The following is a 15,243-nucleotide window of genomic DNA, read 5'->3' as shown; positions in this document are numbered from 1 at the left end:
AGGACTGGGAGGAAGAAGCCTGTGGATGGGGCGAGGAGAGGGATGCAAGGGGCCAGCTGCAGTTTGGAAGGGGCTGCTCAGGGCTGATCCATCCAAACCCTGTGCCTGATCTCCATGGCGTGTCCTGTCTTCTTATTAAACTCTGCTCCTGGCTATTTGCTGTGTGAACATACTCAATTGTGTGTGTGTGTGTGTGCGCGTGCATGTGTGCGCATGCGTGCGTGCGTCTGTGTGTCAGAGAGAGAATGCACGTACGTGCTTTGCTGGCCAGCTCCAAGTGGGGCTGGCTGGCAGAAGAGGACACCAGGATGTGGAGACACCCAAGGCTGAAGTTGCCAAGTGGGTAACGGCTCCAAGACCGAGTAGGACACCTGGGCAGACCCACAACTCAGGGGCCATGGGGGTGTGTGCCCATGGGTAGGTGCTGCAGAGGACCACCAGACCACTCATGACCTTCACAGCAGAGCAGAGAAGGGACCAGGATGGGGACAGTTGTGTTGTCCATGGTTGTGTGTGTTCTGTTGCTGGTGTGGTGGCTGTAAAGGTGCTGTTCCCTGGTGGAGTTGGTCTGTGGATGGTTGGGTATGTTCATCTTTCCTTACTTGCAGATACCGGCATTTAGCACTTTCCCTTTGGGTGACTCCACCTTGGGTGATCTCACACTTAGCGGGGCTTCAGTCACTGCTTACCCCAGGCACACGCTGTCCCCATAGAACCCCAAGGCTCTCCAGATCACCTCTCTGGAGAATTTCCTCTGTACTATCATATCTGAGAAAGCCCTGGGTATGTACCTCACTGACCAGTCACCATCTCCGTGGTCACCACACACGAATGGGTGAGTCCAAATTCCAACCCTTGCTCTCTAACAGCTACTAATGGGACCACGAGCTTGTCTCTTCCAATTCCAAGGAGAAACAGGCCCTTTTGGGGTGAAATTCCTTGGGCCTGTTGATGACATCAGGAGAAGAGTCCCCACCTCAGTCAGTGCACTGGGGTGATCCCATTTTATTGCTGAAATCCTATGAAAGTGTCAGCTCTGCCTGAGCGAAAGACACAATTTTCCATCAGCTCCAGCTTTGACAGAGCAGGTTCATTCCTCAAGAGAAGTAACATGGATTCAGACATTTATTTAGGAGAACAATAACAACTAATAACAATACGGATAATAGAAAATGATAAAACAGCAAATGATGAACAGGCGTGCAATGAGGCACCATGGGAGTCATTCCTGAAGAGTGATGGAAAATTTACCACTACTGAGAAGCATCCCTAAAATAACTTTCGTGATGGACTCCTTCAGCTCCTGGTTCCTCATGCTGTAGATGAGGGGGTTCACTGCTGGAGGTACCACCGAGTACAGCACTGCAACAACCAGGTCCAGAGATGGGGAGGAGATGGAGGGGGGCTTCAGGTGGGCAAACATGGCAGTGCTGACAAACAGGGAGACCACGGCCAGGTGAGGGAGGCACGTGGCAAAGGCTTTGTGGCGTCCCTGCTGTGAGGGGATCCTCAGCACGGCCCTGAAGATCTCCACATAGGACAGCACAATGAAAACAAAACACCACCAAAATACAAAAGCACTAAACATGACAAGCCCAAATTCCCGGTGGTAAGAGTGTGAGCAGGAGAGCTTGAGGATCTGGGGGATTTCACAGAAGAACTGGTCCACAGCATTGCCTTGGCAGAGGGGGAGTGAAAATGTATTGGCAGTGTGCAGCACAGCAGTGAGAAAAGCATAGCCCCAGGCAGCTGCTGCCATGTGGACACAAGCTCTGCTGCCCAAAAGGGTCCCGTAGTGCAGGGGTTTGCAGATGGCAACGTAGCGGTCATAGGACATGAGTGTGAGGAGAAACAATTCTGCTGACATCAAAAACAAAAAGAAAAAAACCTGGGCAGAACATCCCAAGTAGAAGATGTCCCTGGTGTCCCAGAGGGAATTGGCCATGGCTTTGGGGACAGTGGTGGAGATGGATCCAAGGTCAAGACTGGAGAGATTAAGGAGGAAGAAGTACATGGGGGTGTGGAGGTGGTGGTCGCAGGCAACGGCGGTGATGATGAGGCCATTGCCCAGGAGGGCAGCCAGGTAGATGCCCAGGAAGAGCCAAAAGTGCAAGAGCTGCCGCTCCCGCGTGTCTGCAAATGCCAGGAGGAGGAACTGGGTGATGGAGCTGCCGTTGGACATTTTGTCCCTCTGGGCATGAGGACCTGTCCAAGGAGGAAAAGACAATGGCAGTTTAGAGGAGACTTCTCTGAGGGAAAAAACATGGCATTATTCATAGAAAACTCCCTCCCTGAGCTGAATAGATACCCCTGAAAAGATACCCCTGGGCAGGACCCCCAGAGTTGGTTTCAGAACAAAAACTGACCCACATCCCCACCCCAACCCCAGAGAGCAAGAGTACCACGGACAGGTGGAGAAACAGGCAAGAACACTGCAATGCTCCAGAAAGAATGAAGCGAGGATAGAAAGGCGTGCGGACATGCTGTGAAGCCTCCTTACCCAGCTATGCCCGCTGCTGCTCAGCTGATGACACTGTAGGGCAAGTGCTTTTAGCATTTTTTTTTGTGTACCACATTCCAAGAAGCCTTCAGCTGGAGGTCCAGCTGCTGAGGTGGTGACTCATGCCCTGGACCCATGGCTTTGGGGGCAGAGGCTCTGCTGGGTAGGAGAGGAGATCAAGGGTTGCGTTGGGAACTGTGTCTGCACTGCAGGGGCTGGCAGGGAGATGCCTGAATCCCCACTCCCACAGCATTGCTGGTAGCAGCTCCCTCTCACTCCCTGCCCATGTCTCTGAGGCCTAGAGCTGTCCCTTCTGGCAGCAGTTTCTCTGTCCCTGGGTCTCCTCCTTCTCCGTGCTCACAGAGCCCATCCCACCTGCTGTGTGCTCAGCTCTGCCCTGCAGGCACCTCCTGGCAGCAGGGCACTGCCCAGGGGCATCTCTGTGTGTGCAGGGGCGAAGGAGCAGCTTAGAAAATCTGTATGAGAACTGGGGTCTCATTGCCTACTCCAGAGCAAAGAAATAAATTCCCATCTCCCACTGCACCCCCAGCCAACCAAGAGTAGAAAAACAGAGCACAGAATCCTTCCCTATCAGGTAAATGCTGCCCCAACGTCCTTCAGAAGGACCCTCTGCAAATGTCCTCAGAGTGATCTGGAGCTGCGAGCAGACCTCACGCACGCAGATCCCTCTCAACAGTGGAAGTACCCTGCCCTGCCCTGCCAAGGCTCACTCCTTCCACCCACAGCTTCTCCCCATAGCGCCGTTGGGAGCTCCCTGGGCAGGCTAAGTTCTGACCCTGGCAGGTGGCAGAGTCCCTGCCCCAGCACACAGCCCCCTGGGGTGCAGGGACCCTGCTCGGAAGGACGGCCCTTGGCACCCCTGGCTGCACACCCACCTTCACACCCCTGCAGCCATCCCTGGGAGAAGGCAGCAATCACAGCCAGTCCTCTGATGGTGCAGTGGGGAATCCTTGCTCTGAAGCATGTCCTTCTGCTCTACACTAGAGAAACTCTGAGGGTCCTCCTGACATATTCCATAATCTGTGGCATGTGCCAGCTTTATGAGATCGTTCCAGGAACCACAGCTGCTCTGCCTTACACCCAGAGACTTATTGTATTTAGGGCTGTGAAGATTTCTCCTGTAGTGAACACTCAGCTCTCCTTCCCCTCCAGATTGCCGTCTCTCTCTTCCTCACTCCTCTCCCCTCGCTGCCTGCAGGCAGTGCCCTCAGCCCTGCTGCCCTTTGCAGAGGAGCTGCTCTTGGCAGAGCTGTCTCTCTGCAGTGCTGCCCACTTGCCAGCAGCTCCCTCCATGCCAGGAGCCCAGCCCAGCTCAGCAGCAGAGGCCCAGCCCAAGGCACCCCTTTCTCTGCCCCCTCTGGACTCCTTTGAGATGTCCCTGGGGCTCCAAGGGCTGACAGCTCCTGCAAGGCAGCTTGGTCCTTCCAGGGCAATGTGTTTTGAAGTCAACTCAAGTAATCATGGACAATCCCTCATCAAACCATGGAGAGAGACTGATTCCAGCAGCATGGTTTGTCCTACCAGAGCATGGTTGACTGCAAGAGGTGTAAATGTTCCTCCCTGGACACCCCCATTTCTGTACCATAGCAAAAAGTCACACAGATAGGGAAAGGGAGGGGTTGGCTTCCCCTGTGCCAAGCAGGGATTCAGCCGAGGCAACACAGGCATCTCATCCCAAGCTGGAAACCCTGGGCCTGAAGTGGCATCCAGCTCCCCCCATGCACCCCACACGCCAAAGGGAATCAGTTCAGGAGTGCATAAAAGAGTGGCCTGCATGTGAGCTCCTGCTCTGAGCCCCTAGGCTTCATTCAGTAGGGACTCAGGCGCTCACACTCAGACACTTGGTAATGACTGAGGTGCCAGGGGTGGTCCAAGACGTGGGCAAGTGTTTGCAAGCTCTGATGGAAAATCTCTGAGAACACCCACATTCTTTCTGAGCATCAGCTGAGGGCCCGAGGGGGGACGGGGATATCCTTTGCCACCCACGGTGACACCAGCCACCTATGTGCCTTTGTCAAGTATCTCCCTGGAGCATGCAGAGCTATTGAGGTAACCAAATGGAGGACTGCCTCAGACAGAGACCCAGGTCTCTCTCTGTCCACTGTACTCACTGGAGCTCCAGTCACCGCAAAGCTAAGTCGCATCCACATCCCTGCACTGAATACATCAGGGCTCTCATTTTAATGGCATAAAAAAAAGGCTTGAGTGCCATGGCAGGTGCCTGGGGTGCCAAACGCAACTGCACTCAGCAGGCAAACACAGCACAGGACCTCCAGAAAAGCTGTGCCCTCTTGGAGCTGCTGTGGGGCAGACAGCCCAGGGCCCCCCAGATGGGTCTGGTGCCTGTGTGCCACCTGAACACCAACACCACAGCACAGATGCAAGGTCTGTCCCATCTACACCCAGGGGCACTGCAGGACTGGGAGGCAGATCACACCAGGGTGCCCTCCCCTCTCCCTGTGCTCTCAGCCCTTGGCCATTCTCTCTCTCAGTCTCTGAGATTCACCTGCCTGATGCTACGAAGAGGAAAGGTGACAATCATGTTCACAGAGTGGCTGGATCAAAGTCTGTTACCCCCAGAGACTTTCTCTGAAGCCCCCCGTCCTCCCTGCAGTTTGTCTTGCAAGCCCCACAGCTCTGCAGAGTTCATCCAGAAACACCAAAGCCCTCTCTGGGCCAGGTGTCATTGCCCAGCCCTGCTCCTCTGCCCTTGGAGACATCAGGGTTTGCTCTCTTTGTGGGCACCTCATCTCCTCCTTACCTTGCCATCTACCAAACACTCCAGCACGTCTGTGCCCTGAAGCAAAGCCTTTCCATATGTTGGGTCTTGGGCCCCTGCTCCCATGTTTTCCTGGAACAAGTTGGTGCCGCAGCCCAAATGTGCGCAGGCAGGAGGAGCAGGGGAACAGATAGGAGAAACTGGACCCTTACAGCCCTGTGAATTTTGTGGATTAAATTAGATGTGGTGGGACAGCTTGCTCACCTGAGGTGCTGCAATGGAGGGAGACAGGCTCTGCCAGAAAGAGTAGCAGGGCGGATGAGGAGGGGAAGATGCCTCCTTTGCGAAGGAGCAGGTCAGATGTCAGGAGCTCCCGTATGGGACGGACAATGGGTAGGATTAGCTTTGTCACTGAGGATTAGAAGAGCCAGCAAGGGTGTGTGGTGAGTTGCCCTTGGCTGTCCGCCAGGTGCCCACCAAGCCGCTCTATCACTCCCCCTCCTCACCAGGACAAGGCAGAAAATATGACAAAATGCTCATGAGTCGAGATAAGGACAAGGAGATCACTCACTAGTTACTGTCATGGGCAAAACAGACTCAACCTGGAGAACTGAAATGAATTGATTGCCAATTAAACAGAACAGAATAATGAGAACTAAGAACAAATCTCAAAACCCCTTACCCCCACCCCTCCCTTCTTCCCAGGCTCAGCCTCACTCCTGACTTCTTTCCCTCCTTCCCCCAAGCAGCACAGGGGGATGGTGAATGTGGGCTGCAATCAGCTGATAATGCTTTGTCTCTGCTGCTCCTTCCTCCTCACGCTCTTCCCCTGCTCCAGCGTGGGGTCCCTCCCGCAGGATCCAGTCAAGTTCACTGATCTTGGTGTCTGCAGGGCTGTTTCTCTCACATTTTCTCCCTCCTCTCTCCCACCTGCTGGTGTGTAATGTTTTTTAGCCCTTCTTAAATACGTTATCACAGAGGCGATACCAACATCAGTGAGGGGCTCAGATTTGGCAAGCGGTGCGTCCATCTTGGAGTCAGCTGAACGTGGCTCTGTCTGACATGGGGCGAACTCCTGGGGTCTTCTCACAGAAGCAGCATCTCCACCTCCACCCCCGCTTCCAAAACTTTGCCATGTAAACCCAACACAGGGTGACTTTTTTTTGGACATTACAAACTACTTGATCAGGGAGAAGAAATGGAAAAGATCTTCTGTCAACAACCCAAGGAAGTCTCAGATCAATGAGCAGGTTCCCATGGGGAACTGAAAGTGCCCTGGCATTCATTGGCCAGGCAAAGTGGCAGGGTGCCAACAATCTGGGGGATCTTGGGACAAGTTCTTCACACATCTGTGAGGTGGGCCAACAACGGTGATGGTCACCTGGACTTGGTACTGGCAAAGAAGGAAGAGCTGGTCAGGGATGTGATCATCAGTGTCCGCCTTGGCTGTTGTGACCAGGAAATAGTGGGGTCCCAGGCACCAGAGGGGAGTGAGGAAGGCCAGCAGCAGAGCAGAGGCTGGTGGACTCCAGAGGAGAAGACTGACATACTTGGGGGGGCTGATACAGGTGATACTATGGGAAGCAGCTCTGAAAGGTGAAGGAGCTCAGGAAATCAGATAGGCCTTACAGAAGAGCCTCCTCGAAGGACATTTGGATACCCATGAAAAGAACCATTCATCGTGTGAGGCTGCTTGTCTGAATTGACAGAGCTCCAGGGCAAAAAAAGCAGCACCCAGGAGCTAGAAGTAGGGGAAGCTACAAAGAAGGAGTTTAGAAACCTTGTCCATGGATGTAGGGATGATGCCAAAACTCCCCCGGACCTGCAGGGGAGGGTAAGGGCAGCGAGATGAGCTGATCCAGCTTCCTTTATAGTAAAAGATTAGACAGGGCTAACGTGGGCCTGCTGCTGAACTTTGTAAGAGTAGGAGCAGACAGGACTGAGGTACTTAATGGCTTCTCTTGCCACCAGCAAGGTCTCCCAGGCCTTTGTTCCTGAAGGCAGGAGTCTGGAGAACAACCCGAGTGAATAGGGCTCAAGGCAGGGGTTACTTGAGCAAACTCAGACACCGTTACAGAAATGGAGATGGGTCGTTTGACCAGGGGGCTCCCTGCACACAAGTATCACTATGCCATGGCACCTGAGAGTCCCACAAACACCCACCTTTTGGTCCAGAGGAGTGTGATTCCTCTTGAGATGTCCTGGCCTATCTCCTCACTCAAGTGTTGTTTCAGGCACCCACTTTTCCAACATATTCAGACCTCATCAGGAGAGGCTCCAGATCAATATGAATTGGAGATTGCTGATACCACCTGCTTTGTAAGCAGGGGAAAAAAAAAAAAGAAAAAATGGAAACAGAAGAAATACGACTTTATTGCCATTTATTACTGGAATGTTCTCTGTTTGGCTACACTCCTGAGATCTCTCTGATCATCCACACCAGACTTGAAGCCTTTAGGAGAATGATGCCCAGAGCCTTGGCTTGTAAGGGCATTTTGCATGTTAATGAGCCCTCTGGTGCCAAGTTCCTGAACTGCAGATACTGCAAGACACAACAAACCTCTAATGAAGTGAAAGGCAGAAGTAAAGCGCAAGATTTTGAGGGTGTTTGGGACCCCATGAAGGGCCATCACTGAGCAGCTGTGAAGGAACCAACCAGTCGAGGTGCCTGTCCCTGGAGGCTGGTGAAGCACAAACTTGGAGACACTGGTTGCAGGTGGTAAAGGCAAGGTGGAGGTGGCTCTGATGCCATGTAAGCCCTTGGGGTTTGTTTACCAGCAGAATGGCCGAGCCCTGATCCCCAGGGCCTGGGAAAGAAGATTCGTTCTCTCAAATGGTTCTCAAGGCTCTGCACTTGTGTTTCGGGGGGTGGCTTTGGTGCCAAGTGCTGTTGCTTTAACCACAACGCTATGGCTTTCTGAGGATGTGGCAATGTCTGTGAGGTCCTCACAACCCCTTCAGCTTCTTTCATGGACCTGCGAATGGTCCTCAATCACCTAAGATGTCCCAGTCCCAAACTTGTTTGAATCCTCAATTTGGATCCATCCCCCAGCACTGAAATGCACGTGCTCCTTCTGCTGCTGCCCTAAAATAAAAATAAAAAAATCAATCTATTCCACATTAGCATGACCAGCCGAAGCTCTTCAGATCTTCTTCCTGCCTTTAACGCACTGCTACGCATACACCACTCTCTCCCTGCCCTCCCATGTGCTTCACAAACCCTTCACTCTTCTCCTGCAGGAATGGGCCATCACTCCGGGAGGTTCGTGCATCATTTTTGAAGCATTTTAACATGATTATCCTCAGAAGGCCCACCGGCTTTATATGTCAAGAAATGGGATGCCAGAGGCCAAGGGAAGGATGGTTTGGGCACTGTCGGGGGATCTGGGAGATGGAAGCGTGCTCCCACCTCCCCAACACCCTGCCCTCCTCAGTGAGGGGTATGAGAAACTGCCAACAAGGCCTGGACTCATGGTCGTGACAAGTATCTTATGTCTAACTGCAGGCAGTGTTGTCCTGCCAGCTCAGGATTTAAGCTTCCAGCCCGGGAGGTATTTAAAAGCCATGTGGACGTGGCGCTTCAGGATATGGTTTAGTGGTGGACTTGGCAGTGTTATATTTATGGTTGGACTTGGTGATCTTAAGGGTCTTTTCCAACCTAAATGATTCGATGATTTTATGATTTGAGTCAAAACCATTTGAATTCACACTACCTCCAGCTTCCCTCTGAGGCTGGCTGTTGTGTGGCACAACTGTCCTGGCTCTCTGGGCAGGTTGGGCAATGGTGTGATGCCTGCATTGGAAGTTTTCCCCTTCCAGGGGTAAAAGACCTTCGATGAGAGAAGGTTGCAGAGATTTGGGTTGCAGAGGTTTGAAGTAGTCCTTTCAAAACCTGAGCAGGCTGAGCTTGGGAGCCAAGGGAGAATAGAGAAGATTCAACAATGTTTTTGAATGAGTGGTACCATCACTAATAACAGTAACAGGGAACTCCCTGTTCTCGGTGGTGATGATGATAATGATGATGATGATGATAATGATGATGATGAACTAAAGCTCTTTCATTTCATTCCCAACAGTCATTTTTACTTCTCAAAACAGCTACTACATCTCAGGAGTTAGCCTCTTGCATGAAGTTCTTAGTGTTTTTTCTCTCACTTCTACCTTTTTTATCATTTCAAGAGTACACCGCTCAGACAGAATTGCCCCTAAATCATCCCTCTTCCATATCTTTTCTCCCTTTTTTCTGCTGTGAGAGGCAGCTGGAATACAGGAGTTGTTTCTTTTTTAGCCCAAGGCGGCCAAGGAACAGATCCCAGCTTAGTGAAAAGGCACAAAGGCAGCCAGAAGTTTTATGTGCTGGACACTGACACAACACCATTACCTGCATTTCCAGTCTCTGGAGTCCTAACTGTGTCAAATGAAACTACATTCCCTGGAAACTACATTTCCTTGGGAAACAGCATCCAGTGCTTGACACTCCCCATGATTGAGAAGTTACTCCTTTTATTAAGCATCTTTCCAAACCCAACCGTCCACCTTGGTTTTTACCCATCTACTTATACACTGATGCAGGCCATAAAATCCTATCCTGGACACAAGAATATTGTGGGGGATGATGCTAAAAGCCTTGATGACTTCCAGGTAAAAGGCCATCTCTGCTCTCCCTGCATCCAGCAATCCTGTCCTTTCATCACAGAAAGCAAAGAGGATGGCGAGAGACAAGCTCCCCTGGGTAAACCCAGTCCCCTTCTCTTTCAGACACTGAGAAATTGGATCTGGGGCACAGCCTTTCATTCCCCTACTCATCATTTGGGCATATTTGAAAAGCACATGCAAGGTGTGAGTGCTGCCAGTCATCAGGGAGTTCCCCCAGTCTCCATGGACTTTGAAAGATGATGGAGAGTGGCTTCACTGTGCCATTGGCCTGCTCACTCAGCTCCCTGCCATGCTGCCCCTCCTGTCCCATACACTGGGAAGCATTTGCTCAAGTGATCCCTGACTTGATCCCCATCCACTGCTGGTTGATCTCCCCCAGAGTCCTGCCCTGAGTCACAGAGGCCTGGGAGACCTTGCTGGGGAAGTCTGAGAAAAGAGGACATAGAGAATCTCACATCTATCTACACCTGCTCTTCCTAAATTCAGCAATGGCCACACAGTACCTGCGTTTTTCCTTTAACTCTTCCTGAAGCAGTAAACACTCCTTCTGGTGCCCTTCAATTGCCTTTCAAGTTTAGACTGAGTTTCCATCTTGACCCTTGCTGAGCTTGGAGGATGCTGTCCTTGAAGAGCAGCTGTCCTGAGCTCTGCCACCATGTCACAGCTCTGTCTGCTCAGGAACAGCTCCAGCTCTGCCTGCCTGTGCCCCTGGCTGAGGGCACTGCTGCACATATGGGCTGAAGCACTGCAGCTGTGGGACGAGGCAAGCTCTGACTTGCCATAAGGAAACCTGGTACCAAACGTCAACGACCCCGTCTGTGCAAAGGCTTTTCTTCAGAGCAGAGAGATGACATGGACAAAAGAGAGCTGCCAGTCTTTCTAGCCCTAGGACTACAAACCCAGAATGAAATGCCTATTTCATTCAACTGAGGATATCCCCCCATCTTGAAGAAATTAGATCTTTCCTTGTCACCTTCCTGGGTGTCCTGTCTAATGATGGGACAAAAAAAGAGGATTCTCATGCCACAGTCTTTTCATGAGAGGAGAAGTAAGTGTCTCTCTCTGCAGCTGAGGGAGGGAACATGAGTGATGCCTTCAGCCTGTTTCCCAGCAGGTTCCCCTGGAGCCCCAGGGACACCTGGAGGGAGCCCAGAGGGGCAGAGAAAGTGCTGCCTTGGGCTGGGCCTCTGCTGCTGAGCTGGGCTGGGCTCCTGGCATGGAGGCAGCTCATGGCAACTGGGCAGCGCTGCAGAAAGACAGCTCTGCCCAGGGGCAGCTCCTCTGTAAAGCGCAGCAGGGCTGAGGGCACTGCCTGCAGGCAGCAAGGGGAGATGAGAGAAGTAAGAGTGATCTTAAAGGCAGTGTGGAGTGGGAGGATGCTGAGACCTCACTGGAGGAGGAATCTTCACAGCCTTGAACACAGTAAGTCTCTGGCAGCAGGGCAATGCACATGAGTGTCTTGGAGGAGTCTCCTAGACTTGGCACGTCGTGCTGCAGATAGGAATTGGCAGGATGGTTCTCAGGGTTTCTTTACTGTGGAGAAGGACATGCTCCAAAACAGGGATACCCTGCCACACTGTCAGAGGACAGAATATGACGCTGCCCTCTCCTGAGGATGGTTGCAGGGGTGTGCATCCAGGGGTGCCCAGGGCTGTGCATCAGAGCAGAGTCCCTGCACCCCAAGGGGCTGAGTGCTGGGGCAGGGGCTCTGCATCATGTCAGGGTCAGCACTCAACCTGCCCGGGAAGCTCTGCACGACACAGTGGAGAGGAGACATGGGTTGAAGAAGTGACTCCTGGCAGGGCAGGAACCTTCTGCTGGCCAGAGGGTGCATCACACAAAGGACATTTGCAGAGATTTTGTTTTAAAGATGGATGTCAAGGTAGGGGATTACAGGAAAGGGAAGGAGCCTGTGCTTTCAGTTTTTCCTTTCTTCGTTGGCTGGGTGGGCAGTGGGAGATGGGAATTTATTTCTGTGCTCCCGAGTAGGCAATGAGACCCCAGTTCTCATTAAGATTTGTCTGAGATTCTCCTTAGCCCCTGCACACACAGAGATGTCCCTGGGCAGTGCCCTGCTGCCAGGAGGTGCCTGCAGGGCAGAGCTGAGCACACAGAGGGCAGGATCGGGTCTCTGAACATGAAGAGGCAGGAGATGTGGGGACAGAGAAAGAGGTTGTGGCCAAGAAGAGCTCCAGGCAGCAGAGCCATGGGCAGGAAGGGAGAACTGCTGCCAGCAATGCTGTGGGAGGAGGGATTCAGGCATCTCCCAGCCATCCCCTGCAGTGCAGATGCTTTCCCTGGAGCAACCCCCTGGTCTTCTCACTCACAGAGCAAAGCCTCTGCCCTTAATGTCATGGGGGGACAGTCATGAGTTGCCTTCCAATCAGCCTGACCACCAGAGAGGACAGAAACTCAAGTGTCCGACTCTGTCTCCCTCTCCTGCCTCCCTTGGCAGGGCTCCTTTGGCATGTTCTCCTCTTCTCCCTGCGTCCCTTCTTACTGTTACACTCACTGGTGTGTGTTGGGGTGAATCAAGTGCAGCTCAGACACCAACGCTGCGTGTGCTGTCATGCACATATGGCCATGGAGGAAAAGCATCCAGCTCACACCCTGTTCACCTGTGGGGCTCTGGGTACTGCAGTGTCTGTGGCTGGCAGTGATCTCACCATCCCTTCAGGACGTAACAAATTCAGGACAGGTGACTCTGTCCTTGGGAGGTCCTGCTGGGCTGCAGGCTGCCCTCCCGTGGGGCACAGGTCTCCCAGGGCATCTCTGTGTTTTGCAGGAGCCCCCTGGAGAAGACACCTCGGTGCTAAGGCCATTGAAATGCTGCTGGGTGGCTGCCTGTGGGCAGCTGTAACGAGCCCTCTGTGTCCCTGGTTGGGAGGGCAGAGCTGAGATCCTCCTCAGGTAAGATGAGATGGGGTGAGGGGGTTGGAGATCTGCACTGGGAAACTGGATTCCCCTGCTCCCAGCAGTGGCCTGTTTCTTTTGCGGGGAACACCCGAGTGCAATAGTCCTCCAGGTGGAAGAGCTGCCAGCACAGGGCAGCTGAGAGCAGGGCTGAGGGACAGAGCGGCTGTCCTCACTCTGCACTAAGGGACAGTCCCTGTGCCCAGTCTCAGCACCCACAAGGTTTCCCTTGCAGCGCAGCAGAAATGCCAGGCATTGCTGCATTCAAACCACTCCTCAGCTGTGCTGGGGCAACTAGAACAGAAGACAAAAAAATCCCCGCAGCTCTGCTGTGCAGTCAGGTGAATTGGGAGTGACAATGCTGAAAAGCTCTTTGATATCAGGATTGGATTTAATCTGAGATCACCCTGAGTTCCCATTTACCTTTTTCTATAGGGCAGGACTGACCCCTGCAGAGCCCCCAGCAGAGCCTGCTGCTCCCTGGGGCACCCTCAGCCAGCACCAACCAGAGCTTATGAAAGGGACCTGCCAAAGGTCTTCCTGAATGGAGGGAGAGACAGTTGGGGGGGGTGGGGGGGGAGGGGTGTCTCATGAAATGTCTCATGAAATGGGTTTGATTTTGCTCAGAGAAATCTCTCCTAACTTGTCGCTGTCTTTCCTCTTGGACAGTCCCTCATGCCCCACGGCAGCAAGTGTCTAGCAGCAGCTCCATCACCCAGTTCCTCCTCCTGGCCTTTGCAGACACACGGGAGCTGCAGCTCTTGCACTTCTGGCTCTTCCTGGGCATCTACCTGGCTGCCCTCCTGGGCAACGGCCTCATCATCACTGCTGTAGCTTGCAACCACCACCTCTAAACCTCTATGTACTTCTTCCTACTTAATCTCTCCATCGTTGACCTGGGCTGCATCTCCACCACTGTTTCCAAAGCCATGGCCAATTCCCTCTGGGATAACAGGGCCATCTCCTATGCAGGATGTGCTGCCCAAGTCTTTCTGTTTGTGTTTTTGATGTCAGCAGAATTGTATCTTCTCACCATCATGGCCTACAACCGCTACATTGGCATCTGCAAACCTCTGCACTATGGGACCCTCCTGGGCAGCACAGCTTGTGTCCACATGGCAGCAGCTGCCTGGGGCACTGGGTTTCTCCATGCTCTCCTTCACACTGCCAGTACTTTTTCACTCCCCCTCTGCCAAGGCAATGCTGTGAACCAGTTCTTCTGTGAAATCCCCCGCATCCTCAAGCTCTCTTGCCCACACTCCTGCCTCAAGGAATTTATTGTACTTGTTACTTTCCCATTAGCATTTGGGTGTTTTGTTTTCATTGTGCTGTCCTGTGTGCAGATCTTCAGGGCTGTGCTGAGGATCCCCTCTGAGCAGGGACGCCACAAAGCCTTTTCCACGTGCCTCCCTCACCTGGTCTCCCTGTTTATCAGCACTGCCATGTTTGCCCACCTGAGACCCCCCTCCATCTCCTCCCCATCCCTGGATCTGGTGATGGCAGTGCTGTACTCAGTGGTGCCTCCTGCAGTGAACCCCCTCATCTACAGCATGAGGAACCAGGAGCTGAAGGAGGCCATTAGGAAAGTGATTTCAGGAATGTTTTTCAACTGTGATACATTTTCCATCACTGGAGATCCCTGGAGAGCTTGGGGTTTCTACAGGGAGACCGTGTGCTTGGGGCGGGCAGTGGCTGGAGCCCCACAAAGTGGGAGATCGCACAAGGTGGAGTCACCAAAATGGAAGGTGCAAAATTCAGGGGTCTGCAAAGAAACAAAGATGGCCACACCCAACCATACACAGACCAGCTCCAACAGGGAACAGCACCTTTACAGTCACCACGACACCAGCAGCACTCACACAACCATGAGTGACACAAACATCCCCAGCCCATTCCCCCTCTCGGGATGATCTGCTGTGAAGGTCACAAGTGGTCTGTGCATCCTCTGACCACTTGGGTCTGCTCAGATCCCTGCCCAGTCTTGGGGCCGTTACCCACTTGGCAGTTGGAACCCTGGGTCTCTCCACATCCTGGTGTCCTCTTTCTGAAGCCAGCCTCACTTGGATTTGGCCAGCAGAGCATGTCCATAAATTCACCCCAAACACATATCCAACAGTGAGCACACTCATGCATCAAACAGCCAGGAGCAGAGTTTAAGAAGATGGCAAGACCATGGTGATTAGGCACAGATTTGGCCAGACCAGCCCTGGTCAGCCCCCTGCCCACATGCAGCCAGCCCCTTGCATACCCCTCCTCTCCCCATACACTTTCTCCTTCTTCCCAGTCTACCTGAATCCCTCCATTTCTATGCCCCAGTCCACTCCCCAATTAACAACTGTCACCATAGAATCATAGAGTCATAGAATCATAGAATCATTTAGGTTGGCAAAGACCCTTAAGATCATTGAGTCCAACCATTAACCTAGCACTGCCA

General features: G+C 52.8%; 1 protein-coding gene and 1 pseudogene across 2 annotated transcripts; one reads left to right on the top strand and one right to left on the bottom strand.

Annotated features, from left to right (window-relative positions):
• Positions 1 to 1,222: 1,222 nt before the first annotated feature.
• On the bottom strand, positions 1,223 to 2,182 carry LOC309603572 (olfactory receptor 14A16-like; the record flags this gene model as incomplete). The annotated part of the gene is made up of 1 exon (XM_082338384.1): positions 1,223 to 2,182. The coding sequence occupies one exon, from the start codon at positions 2,180 to 2,182 to the stop codon at positions 1,223 to 1,225; it is 960 nt and encodes a 319-aa protein (XP_082194510.1).
• Positions 2,183 to 9,806: 7,624 nt separating this feature from the next.
• LOC309603571 (olfactory receptor 14A16-like) lies at positions 9,807 to 14,719 on the top strand (annotated as a pseudogene). Its single transcript has 2 exons — positions 9,807 to 9,881; positions 13,499 to 14,719. The product of its transcript is annotated as an olfactory receptor 14A16-like (transcript).
• Positions 14,720 to 15,243: the final 524 nt, after the last annotated feature.

This window comes from Platalea leucorodia (assembly GCF_965183815.1).
Source record: "Platalea leucorodia genome assembly, contig: HAP1_HAP1_SCAFFOLD_128, whole genome shotgun sequence".
NCBI classification, from domain to species: Eukaryota; Metazoa; Chordata; class Aves; order Pelecaniformes; family Threskiornithidae; genus Platalea; species Platalea leucorodia.
The sequence above is the reverse complement of the archived record's forward strand: the minus strand, read 5'-3'. Positions and strand labels throughout refer to the sequence as shown.